The 16840-nt window shown below is 41.0% G+C and overlaps 3 protein-coding genes across 3 annotated transcripts in view; 1 reads left to right on the top strand and 2 right to left on the bottom strand.

Moving 5' to 3' along the window:
- Positions 1 to 2774: 2774 nt before the first annotated feature.
- LOC118324468 (protein Wnt-7a) lies at positions 2775 to 9573 on the bottom strand. The gene is made up of 4 exons (XM_035656826.1): positions 9310 to 9573; positions 8432 to 8658; positions 5483 to 5754; positions 2775 to 3351 (listed from the first exon to the last, which is right to left on the bottom strand). The coding sequence occupies exons 1-4, from the start codon at positions 9498 to 9500 to the stop codon at positions 2869 to 2871; spliced, it is 1173 nt and encodes a 390-aa protein (XP_035512719.1). The 5' UTR covers positions 9501 to 9573; the 3' UTR covers positions 2775 to 2868.
- A 774-nt stretch (positions 9574 to 10347) lies between these two features.
- fbxw12 (F-box and WD repeat domain containing 12) lies at positions 10348 to 14166 on the top strand. Its single transcript, XM_035657570.1, has 10 exons — positions 10348 to 10528; positions 10628 to 10665; positions 10757 to 10923; positions 11031 to 11155; positions 11636 to 11842; positions 11923 to 12087; positions 12247 to 12457; positions 12947 to 13128; positions 13278 to 13408; positions 13583 to 14166. Exons 1-10 carry the CDS (start codon positions 10430 to 10432, stop codon positions 13680 to 13682), a joined length of 1425 nt encoding a protein of 474 aa, XP_035513463.1. The 5' UTR covers positions 10348 to 10429; the 3' UTR covers positions 13683 to 14166.
- A 66-nt stretch (positions 14167 to 14232) lies between these two features.
- Positions 14233 to 16840, bottom strand: part of ptpdc1b (protein tyrosine phosphatase domain containing 1b) — a 3248-nt gene continuing 640 nt past the window's right edge. The window contains exons 3-8 of the mRNA XM_035655931.1: positions 16699 to 16817; positions 16484 to 16621; positions 15356 to 16371; positions 14717 to 14899; positions 14479 to 14589; positions 14233 to 14364 (exon numbers count right to left, since the gene is read on the bottom strand). Coding sequence (XP_035511824.1) covers positions 14233 to 14364; positions 14479 to 14589; positions 14717 to 14899; positions 15356 to 16371; positions 16484 to 16621; positions 16699 to 16817 — 1699 coding nt within the window. The remainder of the gene's footprint in view (positions 14365 to 14478; positions 14590 to 14716; positions 14900 to 15355; positions 16372 to 16483; positions 16622 to 16698; positions 16818 to 16840) is intronic.

The following is a 16840-nucleotide window of genomic DNA, read 5'->3' as shown; positions in this document are numbered from 1 at the left end:
TGACTGGAAAACACTGCAGGTGGATTATCTGGAGTAGTATCTAAACTGAATTATTTGTTTGTTTGTTCTTTCTTTTAAAGGCATGTTATGCTGTAAATTAAAAAGTTTGATGGTGAAAAATCCTCATGATCAGTCCCTGTAAGGGCACCTTGTAACCTTACAGCACAGCATTCAAAGTATCCACACAAACGTGGGATTTTGCCCTTGTCATTCAAAAGTTAGATTTACTGCAAGTGAAAGTAAATTAGTGAAAAAGTGTAAAAGACTCCAGAGATGTAAGTGTTTTGTTCATGAGATAATGTGATGTGCGCCTGGAACACAAAACCCTAGTTTAGGTTTAACCAGAGCTTTTTGAGCAGCTGCCTTTTCTTATTCGTGAGTCTTTTGTATCAATATTATGAAAGGTGAAAGCTTTTGTCAGACAGAGACAAGCCTCTGTTATTATCCCCTTCACGCCCTTTTCTCTTTATTCTGGGCAGATTATCATTGCCAATGACACACGATACGGATAATCTACTGTAAATTAAACCTGAATTCTCATGTGTCTCAGCTTTTTAAAAGGGGAGGGAAAAAGGGGGGGAGTTTACAAGGAAAATGCCCATGTGGAAATTTACTAAAATACAGCACAGGTGAAAACTTTACAGGCTACATTTGTCACTCTCAGGGGATTATTGGGAGCAGGTTTTCCGTCAACACCTTGGGCCCGTCTCCTCACTCCACTTCCAGGCCGATGAGAGTGGAATCCGTAACGACTGTGGGCTTTAGCATCGTTAACATTTCCCTGACATGTCGGCCAGCCTCTCTTGGAGACTGCCCTGCATTTTCTCTGCTGCACTGGAGTTGTTGTAGCAACTAGTGGCCCAGGAGTGAATGAAGCAGATGTGCGAGTCATCTATCACCTGACAGCTCCCACTCCCCCGACTGAGCAAGTCATCTCCGTGACAGTCTGCCTGACCGGTCTCATCAATTACACTGGTACCCTACCATTAGAGCACAAACACTTTTCTCCTCTGACACATTCAACTGCTTCCCAGTCTGCAAGATGGGCCCTCAATTAAGGCTGAATAACTTTCCCCTCTCAAAGGACGTCTCTATTTCTGTGGCAAACAGTATTGCACACATTGTACTTGTAGGCTAAGCTCTTTGAAAATTGATTTACCTCCATGACCGTATGATATTTAAGAATATTTATCCCTATTTTATGACTTTACGATTGCCTAATGATGATGCAAACCACATTATAGAAGAGCATTAATAAAGATTTACTTTTATGTTCACTTGAAAGTTTAAGTAATGACTCCAACAGTTAACCGATTCCTCTATTATGAACAATTCATGTAATTTATGTCTTTTAAGATTCTATAACTTCACTTCTACGTTGCTTTATGACAAGAACATTTTATGGTCAATATTTCTTTTCTTAAATTTTCACTCATTTTAAACTGTACATCATTTTTTCTTGTTATCTAGCAATTTACAGCACATTACAACTGCTCAAGTATATTTTATCCTTGCAAAACCAAACATTCTACATAGGTTTTTTTAATATATGATATGAAAGAGTGAGAATGGATGTATGAGAAAGCAATAACGGAAATCATGTCTTGTTAGTGTTATTCTGTTCCTGTATTCCATCAGTAGTAGTCATGAAATGCAGTAAACACAGACGTTTGAACATAGACACATATAAACAGTTCCTATCACTTACAATATACAACTATGGCAGTGACAGCAGAGGCCAACTTAACATATATCAGATTTTTTTTCACAAGGATTTAAAAACAGGTCTCAGGGTCAGGTCTTGACATTGAATATGCAAAAGATATAAATAAGACATTCATATAAAAATAGGCTTTTACAAAATATACTCTATTAACCAATATTTACCAAAAGTGGAAAATGTGCCTGTGTTTTTGATCAGTGAATAAGTCCTGTTAAGCTAAATCGGCTTGAAGTAAGCAATGCCATTGAAGACAGTCAGTAGAGCATATAGCCTTCTACCTCAACAAGTGGGATTCTCTAGACTAGCAGCAAACAGAGGGAAGACTAACTCATGAGAGGGTCAGAAGGTCAATGTGAGTAGCCTACAGCAGTTTCATCTGGAACAACAGTATTCTATTCATAATTCCAGGCAGATTCAAATCCAGTGTGTTAACCGTGGAAGTTTTGATTGCTTTAATACACTAAAACCTCCCAACATTTAGTTATTTTTGATCCATAATGGACAAAATCAGTAGTTTCTTTATAGAATAAATTAATATTAATTATTTTCGTTTTCTAAATACAGAATGTTAAATATTACAAATGGCTGTGTCATTTCATCTGTGCACAGAGTGAGAACTACAGCAGTGTGTTCTGCCCAGCAATCACATCCACCATAATTCATTTGCATTGGCAAAGTCTATTTCCTAAATGTCAGAAAATGTCCATATAGCTTAAAGTCTTGACATTTTGCTTCACTGACTCACACCGTGGTCACCAGCCCCACATGCCACGGTACAGTTTTTCCCTTAACGGTGTTTAGTTGCACTGTTTCGACATTGCACCCCAACAAACACAACAGTCCAAGAAGAGGGTTGAAGAGCTTTGTGTGCAAAAGAATCATGACGCCCCATCGTCAGCTTACTGTATACACAGTAGAGTAGTTCCTCATTATGTATGAAAAGACTGTAATAACAGCCTTCTTGTAGAGTTTAAAAGTTCCAGTTTGTCCATAAAAATGCAAAGTCATGAACCCACATGCTCACATACATCATCATCAGACACACACACGTTCACATTCACACACATACACATACACACTCACACACACACACACACACAGACACAAACACACACAGACACACACACACCATCCAATAAATATTCTCATTTGCATGTGTACACTTCTGTCCTCTCACTGCAGGTGTTGCATTTAACGTAGCAGCACCACAGAAACTTGCAGTTGCACTGCCAGACACGGGAGTACTGGTGTGTGTTGTATCCACGGCCACAGCACATCAAGTCACAGCCACTGATGTGCTGCATAATAGTTTTGTTACACACCCTGCCCTGTGTCCCCAAGCTCCCCGTCACAGGGTCCGCCTCACAGTAGTTAGGCGACTTGTCTATGTATACCAGGTCTGTATCCGTGGGCTTCCGGTAAGAGTAAGGCTTCTTGATCTTCAGGAATTTTGGGCGCTTGTGGCGGCTGGCTTTGACTGGTTCCACGTGCACCGCAAGGGCATACTTGTCCTTGAGAATGTAGCCGAGCTCGCGGAACTTGGGAAGTGTAGTCCAGCAGGTTTTGGTGGTGCAGGAGCCTGAGACACCATGACACTTGCATTCCAGTCGCATGTTCTTCTCCAGGATCTAGACACACAAAAACAACTTAGTATTGTAGTAACAACCGGCAACTGTTAAAACACTCCAGTGATGAGTGAGAGTTACGCTCTCATGGTAGGTTAATAACAGCCATACTAGGTTATTAAACCAATTATCATGCTGTTTACTAGAATAATGATTTCACTATTTTATCTGTTAAAGGCATTTGATAGTGTTATTTTTATATGTATTTATATTTTTCAGAATTTAATTAAATTAGAGTTCACGCAATGTCTACTTATTGTAAAACCCTGGTGTATTGCAGATGGTCTCAATTCACATTTCAGCTGTTGCACTTCAAGGCAAGTGACAAACGTGCAACTTAATAACAATGTGACTGACAAATACACTATGGTTGGGGATTAAACAGAGCCCCACCACATTGCTGTGTGATACCATACACACAGAAGCCAAAATAATGTATCAGATTTCAGGCTCTGTGTGTGTAGTTACCACACACAACACACAAATGTCAAGAGTGACTGTACAAGGCGCCGAGTGACTAGGATTACTGCTAAACCCTGAACTGATGACAATGAGAAGTGCCATTGACTGAAACTGGAATTTTCTTTAGCAGCAAGGTCAATAGCAATTTCCTTTTGCTAAAATGCTAGGAGTTTGGTATGCAATATGGTCTTCTAAAGCCATTGACGAGATATTTATGCCTCTGTGTTCTTGGCAAGTAAACTACAACGATAAAACCCAAATACAGACGTGTGAACAAGAACCCAAAAAGAAAACTACTTTTCTCTGAGCAAACCACTTCATAAAACCCTTGGCTTCAACTCCCTAATCCATCAGTTGTTCTGTGACCAACACTTGTGACAGCCTTTGTCTGGCCGTCTTCGATCAGGGAGCTGTGAACGGCGCTCCTGCTCAGTGTCACTGCTTTTGATTAGCATAAATAAAGGAAGAGGGGGGCTAGCTATCAAAACAGAGAGGCCATTTATTAGCAGAAAGAAGAGAAACAGAGGAAAACCGTGCAAAGTTTGAATCCACAATTGCAGTCTTTTTTTTCCCTGGGAGGCAATTTAGCTGTCCAGATAAACCAATTTGAATTCATGGTCCTGAAACGCACATAGAAAATGATCTACTAGGTACAATTGTGTGTGAGGAGGCCTTTCAGCCAGTGTGGGGATGGACGTGTTGGTTGTGTGAATCAGGCTGCTTTGGCACGGTGAGACAGAGAGAGAGGATATGAGTTAACTTGGGCAAAGCTGCTTCCTTATTCTTCACTAACTCCTACCTCACTTTAGCTTTTTGGCACATCATTCCACTCAATCTCTAACCTCTAGACTTACTGGAGTCTCTTTGTCACTTTGCAGTGTTCTGCAGCCATGCATGCAGAAAAAACATCAAATGAGCAGGTCAACACATCATGTAAACCATCCCTTCTTGCTCATTTTCTCTTCTTTGTATTTTATCATATTATTGTTGTCTCTTGTTCCATTTTTATTTTGTAATACTCTTAATTTAACTTTAGCTTAAAATAAAAAGAATATTATTTTATTATCATCTCACTGTAGGCATTACCAGTTACATCGTATATTGATTGATCCATAATCCAATGTGGACCATATCCCTAACCATTAAGTTGAAACTGTATATTAGAGTCAGTATGCAGGTGGAGTGTATATAACTACAGTCATCTATACAGCAACGGAGACACATACAAATCAGTGATGATCAAACCTAGTAACCAAACAGTAAACACCCCTGTGGTGCATGTACAAGCACATTGCACCTGATGTGGGTTGATGATGTTAGAGAAATTGTGGGTGTGGATTGTCATAAAGGTAACTGTATACTGTCCCAATGGTGCAAAGCATGTGGGGGAGTGGGCTAATGCCTTTTTGTACAGTGTCAATCTGTTTTCAGTGCAGAGATCTGGGTTGTAATCAAACCCTGCCACTTACACTGCTCTTCCCCTAAAAGCAGTCTTTTATTCAACTGCTTGTCCAATCTTGGCCCCACTTCCCAGATCTTTGGCAGAGACTGTTAGTAGCTACTGAGGCCAACCTTAGACTAGTTAACCACCGGTTCACCATCACATGTAGTCGTCACTTTATATAGTCATTGTGCTGAATAATGAGACATACTCATATTTCTAATCACTTACCTTGCGTCCCACCTCATTATTATGGAGGTTCATGAGTGTCCTTGCATTCTGTTTGACCTCCCGAGCATCGATGAATACTTTGGAGAGGTGCAGGCCATAGCTGATGTCTGCCGAGCAGCCTCCCCACTTCCAGCCTTGGTCTTTACTGTAGAAACCCTGCTTCTCCTTGTCACAGCTACAGTCACTCAGGTTACCCTGTGTACAAGCGGCTGTAATGGCATGGGCCACCCCTGCGGCAATGATGGCGTAGGTGAACGCAGCCTCTTTACTGCCTAACGGAGCAGGAAAAAAAGCTGATGTATAAAATGTTGCATAGAGATTTTTTGAAACAGAGAATGTTATGGTGTTTCTCCTCTGTCTAAGGAAAATACAATAAGTACGTAACAGGACTTTTAAATAGGAAAACGAGATTAATTATTAACAGTATGTGTGCTTACATCACAGTCTTACTGACATATGACTCAAGGGCTGCAGTGTTTTGAAATCTGACCTGTAAACTGTCCTGCTTGTGAACCAAAATGGCTGCTGGCAGTATAGTCAACAAAGCAGTATGAATAAGAGGGTTGTCGGCAAGGAAGGGCTATTGATCTGTTCAGAAACTGTCACATTCTGTGTAAACTTATAAGGCACTGACATCAGAATCTTCATCCTGCTGTTATCTTGCCCTAAGTCCAGCTAACAAATCATTTACACACACGGAAATATCGACAAATAACTGAAGGTTAATCTGACACGACTATTGTAGACAGATCCTGACACTAAGTTTTCCAGTCAAATAATAAGCTGAGAAGAAATCACTGAGTAAGTCTAATATATCTTACTCTGCAATACTCTTACTATAAAAGCCTTATAGTATGCAAACAAAGCAATAATATTTCCTTCTAATACAATGTGGAGGGTCCATAGAGTAATGAACATGCAGAAACAAGTAATATGTTTTAATTTTCAAATCTGAGATTCATTATCATGCAAACAGGAAACTCCTAGTTGTAACATCCATCATATCTATGTGTAAATAAACTCCTCGTCTCTGTTTGTTCAAAACAAACATCATACTTTCTTTGTGCTTCCTCCTGCCACCACTATGTAAAGCTGCCATGTTTTTGATAAACATCTTGGATGTGTGCCCTTGCCATTGAAAAAAAAAACTCATATTGAGGCATCAATTATGTGGACGTTTTTATAGACTTGATGGGCTCCAAGCCAAAAAAGAAGGTGTGTCAGTGCAGTCAGCCAGTTCTGACTGCACCGTTGTTAATTTTTCCCCTGCAGTTCTGAGTGCATGGGTTCACCACAAGAGATGGTATGTATTCTTCATAACCTTGTAATGAGAAGTGGAAGATATTAAAAAGAGAGTAGAATTCAAAAGCCTGTATAAGTTGAACAAGAAGTGTCAGTTCACTGGCCATGTATGTTTCTCTTTCATCTCTGCAGAGTCATGCACCTCTCAGTATCCAGCCTCTTTATATGGACCTCATCTCATACAGCTTAGTGTAACTACACAGTGCAAACACAGTTGAGGCCTAAAATGGCTCAAAGCTGATGCACCTTGCATTACAGATACGCATTATGTCAGTTCACTGGTCATTCTTCCTTCGCTTTAAGAACAATTGCAAGCTCTACTGCTCCACTCAGCCTAGGCATCAACAATGGCATTCATTTACAGCCATTGCCCTTCTACGCTAATCTGATCAGTGAAACCAATCTATTCGGTATGGCTGTCCAAGCCATAGACTTAAACTCCTGTCTTTGAAACACAGACCAAGACTCTTGATGAGCTAAAACCACTCATTCATAAAGGAACAGATTGTCAAACACCACTGTTTTCATTTCAACAGCATGAAGAGATAATCCTTTCTTTCCAACAGCAACAGGCAAGATGGCCCCAAACAGCTGGTCCAAGCTACTGGCCATTGTGTTTTGTTTCAATAGTTCTGGCCTAGGCCTTACAATATCTAAATTTTTTTGTGTGTTTTTATGAAAACATTATCTGGCTATCAAACTCCTTACTCACTGACTAGGGCTATAAAAGCATCATTACACAAAATGTCATTATATTTCATTAAACCTAGCTCTTCCTGGTATTGATATTCTCGATTTACAACAATCTGTAATCCACTTTATTAGTTTGTAGCCAACAAACAAGCCACAAAACTCAAGCCATAATTCAGCATCCACTGATGTTAATCCACTCTTTATAGGAGACTTTTGTTTCAGCACTAGGAACATTGATTTGAACTAATTTGTTTCTCTAATTTAGTACTTTCAGGTCTTGCTTTCCTCTTGGCTTTGCCACACTGTAACTTATACCCGTGGTAAGAGCTACGTTCTTACAGTGAGAGCCACAGCACCCATCACTAGACAGGATAAAGACCAGTGAAAATGCGTCTCCAGAGACTCTGCCAGGCTGAAAGGAAAGGCTGCAAACATTCACAAGACCTTTGTTACAGTGCTGGCTTCAGATACCTTTTATACATGCTCAGAAAGCCCTACTCAATGAAAAGTCTAGAGCAAAACTAGGCCTGATGTAAATGACACTGGCTCCTTATGGGATGCTCCTTATACCATAGATGCAATAATGCAGGCCAGATGATCATTTATGTCATCATTTAAGAAAACCGCTATTAGAATATGTTTTGTAAGATATATGGGAAATGATCTATGCCAAGGTCATAACTTTACAAATAGATGCCATTTTTATTTTTCAAAGGCATTTTCTTAAGTCATAATTTAACTTCTTGATAGACCTAAATTATACAATAAACTTTGGCACTGCGGTTTGTTAATATGAACAATTTTAGGAGAAATTACAAAGGAGCCAAAGAATGTGCGCTATTACGCACAACGCGCACAAATGCGCATCGAGGTGCGAGGTGATAAATTGTGTTTACTGCTGAAATTTGAAAAAAGTTTCAAATTGTAAACAAACGTTAACAGACAGCAACATACCCACTTTCAACTCTTTTCCGAAGACTGTCCTCTCTCCAAGCGCAGAGCAGTTCCAGCGCCCGTTTTTGAACTGAAACTGACACTCGTTGATGCCCATTTGGGCTCCCTCTCCGATGACGATAATGGCATCGGGGCGACTCTGGCAGATAATCCGTTGTCTGGGGGCCAAACCGGGGATCTTGTTACAGATTATGCTCGCACCTAGGGCCACCACCGACGAGAAGCCACTGTGAATGGAAGATGGACATGACTGAGAAAAAGTAGCCATCAACCATTTATATTTTACATTCAAATATTATGGCTGTTGGTTATTAAAGTTTGAGAGTTCCCATACTTTTCCACAACTTTTAAAATCAAATGCGTTTACGCTGTTTTTTAAATAGCACCTGATTGTCATAATCTAAGTATTTAATGCATCCCTGTACCACCAGACAGTTTTAATGGGATGATTGCATTTTAACAGTAGAAATAATCACCAAAACTATTCCTTTCACTTTAGAAGAGATTATATTGTATAAAATGGCTGGGTTAAGGTGCACTTCTAGACTAATTCTGTAAAATTAAAGGCTAGACTAAAGTCGCAGATACTTTTAATTATTATTCCAGCATGCGTTTTACCAACCATTAAAGGTATGATGAAGATAATGTCATTAAGTGATAAGCACTCAGTTGCCACGCGTCTGAGATAAGTTAACGCTCTTCCCTTAATGTTTTATTTATCGTTTATAAAATCAACCACCTACTTTGTAGCAAATATGGGACACAATAGGCGCTTTTGAAGGACCAACAACAGGTAAAAAAATCTCATCAGTTATTCCAAGAATTTTGCGTTTGGTGATAACAACAAACTAATGAGGAGTCAAATAAGCGCGGCTCACCCAATTTTCAAATAAACAATTCCTAGACAAAGTAAAACTCTTAAAATCCAGCGTCGTGTTCTCCGACTCATTGCGGCCCCGCTCTCAGTTTCATGCAACGATCTGTAGCTGATGAATAACTCGGTTCTCTTATTCTCCGATCGATCACAGCACAGGTAACTCCAAAGGAACTCCAAAATGACGAAAAGCATATATAAAAAAAAATAGTACACGCTGTGGAACTTTTACAAAATGCCGGCTAGGGTATCATCCAAACTCCTTTTACGTGGCCCCCTTTCGCTGGGCCCTCTTGTCATTGCGAGGGTGTCACAGGTAACCCTTGGGGAGAGCAAGTGCGATTATCTCTCTTTCTCACAGTTCCTCTGCTACCCGCAGGTCTTGGCTATATATCTGGCTCATCTATCTGGGGCGTGTTCACAGGATGGGGCCCTGCTGAAGAATCCCGCCAGGGCTGAATCACACACACTCATACACACGCACTCCTCTGCTGTGAATTCACCTTGACTGATTGGGATGGCTTTTTATTTGGTTTTTAAGTGGGTCAGGGCTCAAGATAATTTGGCCATAAGCTCATTTTTACGCAGATGTTGCCAGTTTTGCTTCACTGAAATTAACAATATTTTTTAAACACTTGCAAAACAGAAGCATCACCAGAAAGCTGCAGATAAACAATATTAAAACAAAGACAAAGAAAGTAAGATGCATTGTTTTTTTCTTAAAGTAGATACATTATTATCTCCTCAGACTGAATGCTGCTTTCACTGTCAGGTAACAGGTGGTTAAATCCCACTTTTATAATATTTGACACATACATTTATGTCCTTTAGTGTTAATTAAAAATAAATAAATAATGGAATTCATCCACTTCTCGGTTTTATAATGCATCTGATGCGCGCTACCTGCACTGCCTCTCGGGCCTGGACGTTTCTCTGGATCCCCTCGCTTTTATAATGGCGACATCTGGTGGTGCAGTGGAGACCTTGCAGGCTAAAGGCAAACATACCATCCCATGTCCCTGTATTCTTTCCGTAGCTTGCCCCCCCAAAAAAACCGCACCCTCTTTGACATGCAGGAGGGCCATAATCAGTGAGGGCCGGGGTGCGAAAATATTGATGCCAGTATGGACCTTCAACCCCCGCACTTGATCGACGATTGTCTAATTCATATCTTTACATTCCTGACAGAGGAAGACTTAATCAGTGCCTCCAGTGTGTGTAAGGTGAGCAGCGTCCAACTTGCGGAAGTAAGCCTCAGCCGTGCAATAAGAGCGAACATATTCCAGTGAAAAGTGTCTGATTTGTGTCCGATATGTTTGTAGGATTGGCATGAAGTTGCAGAGACTCCTTGGCTATGGAGGTGAGCTTTGTCTATACTTTAATGTATAGCGTCAGAGACATAAATAAAAATAAATGCTGTGTAAACATCCACTTCTGTATGCCGACTTCAGGAGGATGTGTCTGCAGCGCTGGAGTTTCTGTAACTTTGCTGTTTTGTCGAGCGAACACGTCAATCACTCATGGAAGAGATACTTCCTGCGACGCTGCTACTTAGAGGCGAAGATGACGAAAGGTCGCACAGGAGGTTACACCTGCAAAAGCCTCAGAGGACACACAGGTATGCTGTCTCTTTGCTCACTGGGGTCATCTTTGCCTGACTTCATTGTGTGTCTCTCATCTCGTTTTTTATTTTTAAATTTTTTATATATCTGACACATCCATCAGGCAGGGTGGTAGGGTTTGTGTACCTGCAGGAGAATTCAGCTCAGCTTCCTCACCTCTGGAACAGCAGTGCCACAGTGTGCAGCGCCTCTACTGATGGAACAGTTCGAGCATGGAACATCCACAATGTCAGTGCAACAACCCCCCTCAGCATATCATCCTGCATTCTCAGTATAATCATGCCAAAAGTATTTGTACCAATGCAGAAAGTTTGGTTACATACGTGTTTTCTATTTTAGATTCTAGATTTAGAATCTGTGGCATATTGATTGTATGACTTTCATACAGTATTTACAGTGTCACATTATCAGTCCATGTCTAAAACTTACATTTCCAAGTAGTTTTTTTGTTAGATGTGAGATGCCACAAAGTAAACCCAGAAGTGAAAGTGGCAGTGTTTAAATTCAGGCATCATATTACATTCATACCTTTTATTTACACTAAACCAGGGATATGTACCGCAATCATGTGCAAGCCATGTGTATACAGGTTTCATTCCAGTAACTACTCTCCAATAGCCGCCCTGTCCCTGGCTAAAAGCTGAAAAGCCACTGGATTAAATGCTCCCAGCAAGGCATTTATCTGACGCTGCACCTTTTTTCTCTCAGGGTGAACTCCTGTGGTGCAGTCCTGTGCAGAGTCCTTTGACAGGGATTGTAAGTGATGAACAGCGTGAAGTTGTAATCACAGCAGACTCCACCGGCCTCATCAAGACCTGGCAGGGCAAGACTGGCCAGGAGGTGGCCTCCTTTTCTACTGCATCTCCACATTGTACACTACTACAGTATAATGTCAACAACAATTGGTATTTGACTGTAAGTAACCTCAGAATTTTATAAATCTTAAAATAAACAGAATTCTTCTAGTAAAGTAATGTGCACTTTTTATTATCTAGGTTGGAACCAGTCAGGGATCTGTGTGTACACTAGCTGATTCAGCTTTAACTAAAAAGTCCAGCGTAATGGTGTGTGACACCTTTAAAGTCAACATACTGCTAGTTTCACCTGACAAGAAATGGATCACTGCTGGAACCAAGGACAATGATGACTTAAGTCCAAAGGTATTTCTTGTTGTCTTTGACAGTCTGACTTTTGTGTTTCCTGCTCTGGTCTGTTCCTCTGTGCCAATGACACAGTGGGAAAAAATAGGTGGTCAGAGATAAGAAGAATAAAACATTAATACACATTTTATAGATTTGTGTTCTTTGGTTTGTTTCCAGGTGATTTACACTGAGAGTCTGACCTTTCCGTCTGAGGACGAAGATCTTCTGTGCCAATCTGTGCCAGTCATTGGGTGCCAGGCTGCTGTCTTCATACCCACCCAGCCTGCCAGACTGGCCATCATCCACCACAACGAGCACCCACACAACAAAGCCCTCACTGTCTTCGATGTCAGCATTAAAAAGACTAAGTACAAGTCAGAGATCCAGGGTGAGGACTGAGATATGTGCAGATTAACTTTAGTATGCTTTAAATGTGATATGCAATCTTATATTAGCCATTCAAAAATTACAGTCAGTTTGTGAATCAAGACTGCTGGTACAAAAACTGTTAAGTTAAGTTGTGTATTTTCTTTATTCCCGAGGATGACTGGCATGCAAAGACATTTCTACAATGGAATTTAGTATTAGAAAAGTACCTATCTTGTCAGATACTCAAAATCTAAGAGGAAGGGCTTGTTTCTAGACACCTGTTCTCTGTGGTTTGTCAAAGGTAATACTGGGAAATGTGCATAAATCATAATTTAAAATTGATTTAAGTTAAACAGATTGGGTGAAAGTGTGTACCCCAAAATATATAAATAAAAAGGTATACTCTATGACAGCTCCATATCGCAAAGTAAATCCTATAATATACAGTTTAAAGGTTGGATTTTTCCTGGCTTGTGCTGAAATCATTTAAAATCTCTTCTCATCTTAGTCCAGCAGGTGGAGTCCTTCCCTTTGACAGTGAACAGCAGGTCCTCAGACATCCTTCTAGAAGCCAAGGACAGCAACTGCTTAGTGTTGGCAGCTAACCAGGAGCTATGGGTTTACTCTCTGAAAGGAGCCCTGCTTGCTAGCTTTAAAGAGCATACCATGCCTATTTCTTCCATATGTGTGGTAGGCAGTTTTCTCAATTGAAATTGAAATAAATATCCCTTCACCTATTGAAATTGTTTGTTTTATACAGTACATTATACCCTCTATGTGAAGAGCCACATTTAAGTGTCTGAAAAGGGGACCAATTAGTCTTGTTTTCACATTAACAGGATCGTTTTCGTGTAGCGACAGCATCGCAGGACCTGTCCTTACGAGTGTTGACATGGAGAAATGACAGAGACCGTGGGTTGACTCTGGAGAGCCGATACCACTTACTCGGGGGCTCTCACACAATGTCCAGGTACTGTATGCTGTATGCTTTAGCATGGGTCTGATGTATTAGCAGCCAAGTTAGCATCAATAGTTACTAGTGATGCAACAGCCTGAATACAGCTCAATACAATGTTTTCTCTGTATCTCCATGTTGCCTTAGCAGTAATTTCCTAATGTTTTTACTTTATGCTATGTGTTCCAGAGGGTTCACTCATGTTGCCTGTGACTATTCCAGCATTGTGGCCTCAGTAGAAGGGAAAGATGGGAAAGATGTCCTAAAAGCTTATTCTTTCCCCTCCTGAGCATCACTGTTCCACAAAAGGTGCCTACCAGTGAGCAGGTTGTACAACCTACTGGAAGGAGGAATTGCTTTTATTATGTAATAATTATCACATGCTTACATTGGGATGTTCTTTGGTAAGTCTATGTTTACAGAAGAACAGAATGTATTAGGTATTACAGATGATGCTACGTTATGGGAAAGGCATTGACATAACGTGTGAACAACAAGCTTGTTAAGAAATGAGAAGGTATAAAGATAATATTCTATAACTATACTTTTTGAGCTGAGGCATGTCAGTGTTGATGTTGTTGTGACCAGTCTTAAGGCATAATGTATAGCTAAATATATCTTGGTCACCTGTTCTTCAATGTGTTACCTCCACTCACTACTGAGGTAAGAAAATAGTTACGTATTAGTGTCAATGCTCTACATATCATAAGTGTTTATCTTAAGCCCACATTGACAAAATCAGTTATTACATAATAAATCATTTTGTTGCAAGGCACAAAAGCATCCTTGTCTCTTTCATACCCCAAGCACTACACTACATTTACCATGATTGGTAGTACCTATACACAGAAAGGAGACACAAGCGCCTCATCTGCTTCGATGGCCACACATCTCATCTCCTCAAGGACACAACGTAGGACTGTAGTCAAAGACTCGTACACTCTGCTTCCATCGTCTGAGTCGTTTTTCATCTGTTCAAAGGCAAACAAGACTCTCAGATACTTGAAACAAAAACCACGATGAGGAGGGAATGAATTACACTGTTGACATTACTCCCAAAAAATTGCAGGTACTGGATTTCTTACCCAAGTGAAAGCCTTGATTGTACGATTCAGGAATGCATTTTCAACCTTTTCTGGTATCAACAGCATATGAGCCATACAATCTAGTATGCACATCAGTGTTTCTTTAGAGGCCTAGGAAGAGATGAAAATTAGGGTAAAACTAAAATATATATTTGTTGTATGTTGTATATGTTATTTTCCAGGTAATTCATTGTAGTACTATTATCGTTTCAAATGTGAATCAGCAGTATGCACTGACCTGGTCGAGTGTGTTGAGGACACTTTGAGGATCAGTGTTGTGAGGGTTTAAGGCTTTGGCTTCCTGGATGGAAATGACTGGCTCTTTGAGTTGCTCCAGCCAGGCCCACATGAGCCCAGTGAGGATGAAAGGATCCCGCTCCATACACAGCCTTTCCCAGCCACCACCTTGGTTCAGTTCTGCCTGCACACATTCGGGCATTCTGCATGTTAGACCCTGTCTGCCAGTATGTGACTGAGGCACCTTATTCAGAAACATTCAGTTACCTTCATGAATCACTGAGTACAAATTATTTTAATAAGAATTTTGAATGCCATGTACCAGTCACTGTGTGGATTAATGTGTGTTGTTATTGAGCTGTCCTTCACTTCTAATTAGGAAAGGTAATTGTTCAAATCAACTAGACAACTTAAAGTAAAATGTAATGTCAGTAGAAGGACTGCGACTTTTGGAGTAGGGTGCATGGAATAATCCATAATTGTAGTCTGTCATAGTCTGAATATCCAGCAGCTGTATGTAACTGACACATTACATCAGTCTTTGTGGTGTACAAATTCAAGCATAATTTTTAATGCTATTATACACGCATGCCCTCCATTTCTACAAAATACCACCACATCACTAGTATGGGTCATTTACCTGCCAGGCCAAGACTTTGTTCTTGTGCTCTTCTTCTCCATCAAGAAAAAGGTCTACTGCCAGTGCCTGTGCCACTAGCAACCTCCTGGCGTCCAGAGACAACTCTGACTGCAGGGTGATGAAGGGCACCTCCGACTTCTCTGAATGCTCCTCTTTGCAGTTCATCCCATTCATTGCTAACTCTTCCCTCTTTTCTGCCTTCCACCTGGACAACATGCTACCCTTTTTGGTAGGTTCACTGTTTCCCACAGACTCACTACGTTGGATCTTTTTCTGCTGCACTTTCTTCAACAGAATGGATCCATCTTTTTGTTTTTCTACATTTTTGGCTTGCCAGAGTGAGCCTGTTGAGCTGTATGAGATGTCAGACATGTTGCTATTGCAACGCTGCCGCTGGTTTGCAGGGAGAGCCGTTATGGTTGGGGAAATGGACATTTCAACATTACTTTGTGACAAAGAGCCAAGAGGTTGTGTGAGGAGGTTGAGCTGTGAGCCCAGTCGTCTCAAGTCAGACTCACTGTAGCTCAGACTTTTGCGATGGTAGAAGATGGCCGGCTCGTTGAAATGCCTGGGTAAGGTGGGCGTACCTGGTAAGCGTGGCTCCTTTGCAAGCTCAGGGCCCATCTGCTCAATGACGTTAAGAGTCATCTCTATGTCATCAATATCTGGGGCCTCCAGAATGTCTTCCTCGATCACCTCTCGATTTTCTGCAATGTCCACCAGCAGTCTAGACACTACCTGGACAATCTTTGGCAGGTGCCTCAGCTGCTTCCTCTCATAGCCATGCAGTATGTGTCTCTGGCGGTTCAGATACTGGGACAGGGTGACTGGATTGTATCGAGGCTCAGCACAGGAAAACACACTCCTCAAAGGGGCAAGGAACTGTACAAACTCTCTGACGCAACGCAGCTGACCTCGGGTCTGGATGGAATTGGGGCGCTTAGCACGTACATATAAAATAGCCTGGTTTGCAGTCATCCTGGTAGCGTAGGCCAAGAAACTTGCTAACAGCACACCTGGAGGGAAGAAAGGAGAAACCCTTCATTGTGTTTCAGATTGTGCAGATGAAAGCTCAAACTGTTCTGAAAGTCAAAATACTCTATACTCTAACATTCCCTACAAAGCTACCTGTTCTTCCGAGACCAGCGTGACAGTGGACTGCTATCCTTCCCTCCTGCAGTGAAAAGGCCATGACCTTCACCATGTCCAGAACAGTGGTGAGGTTGGCCACTCCATAGTCACTCCAGCCAAAATTGTAGAAATAAACTGAAATGGTAAGTTGTTTTAAGTTATACCTGAGCAACAATACAGATTTATCAAGAAATATTGTCCGAAGCACTTACTGTTGTTTTCCATGAAGACCTCTGGGCGGTATGAGAAGCCACTTTCTGGCTCCAGAGGCTTTCCACAGCTGGCATGTTCACCAGGTATCTGTAGGTTGATCACTGTTTTAATACCATACCTTGACACAAACACACACACACA

This window comes from Morone saxatilis, unplaced genomic scaffold (genome assembly GCF_004916995.1).
Source record: "Morone saxatilis isolate NCDOM2014 unplaced genomic scaffold, NCSU_SB_2.0 Contig15, whole genome shotgun sequence".
NCBI classification, from domain to species: Eukaryota; Metazoa; Chordata; class Actinopteri; family Moronidae; genus Morone; species Morone saxatilis.
The sequence above is the reverse complement of the archived record's forward strand: the minus strand, read 5'-3'. Positions and strand labels throughout refer to the sequence as shown.

What these genes read in the sequence shown, in the direction of transcription:
- LOC118324468 (XM_035656826.1), bottom strand. Translation starts at nt 9,500, where the DNA reads ATGCTTTTCGTCATTTTGGAGTTCCTTTGGAGTTACCTGTGCTGTGAT. An exon ending in ATTGTTTATTTGAAAATTGG is followed by an intron (nt 8,659 to 9,309) that starts GTGAGCCGCGCT and finishes TTCCATTCACAG; the next exon opens with TGGCTTCTCGTCGGTGGTGG. An exon ending in ATAATGAGGTGGGACGCAAG is followed by an intron (nt 3,352 to 5,482) that starts GTAAGTGATTAG and finishes TTGTGTGTCTAG; the next exon opens with ATCCTGGAGAAGAACATGCG.
- fbxw12 (XM_035657570.1), top strand. Translation starts at nt 10,430, where the DNA reads ATGGACCTTCAACCCCCGCACTTGATCGACGATTGTCTAATTCATATC. An exon ending in AAGCCTCAGAGGACACACAG is followed by an intron (nt 10,924 to 11,030) that starts GTATGCTGTCTC and finishes CACATCCATCAG; the next exon opens with GCAGGGTGGTAGGGTTTGTG. An exon ending in GGCTCTCACACAATGTCCAG is followed by an intron (nt 13,409 to 13,582) that starts GTACTGTATGCT and finishes TATGTGTTCCAG; the next exon opens with AGGGTTCACTCATGTTGCCT.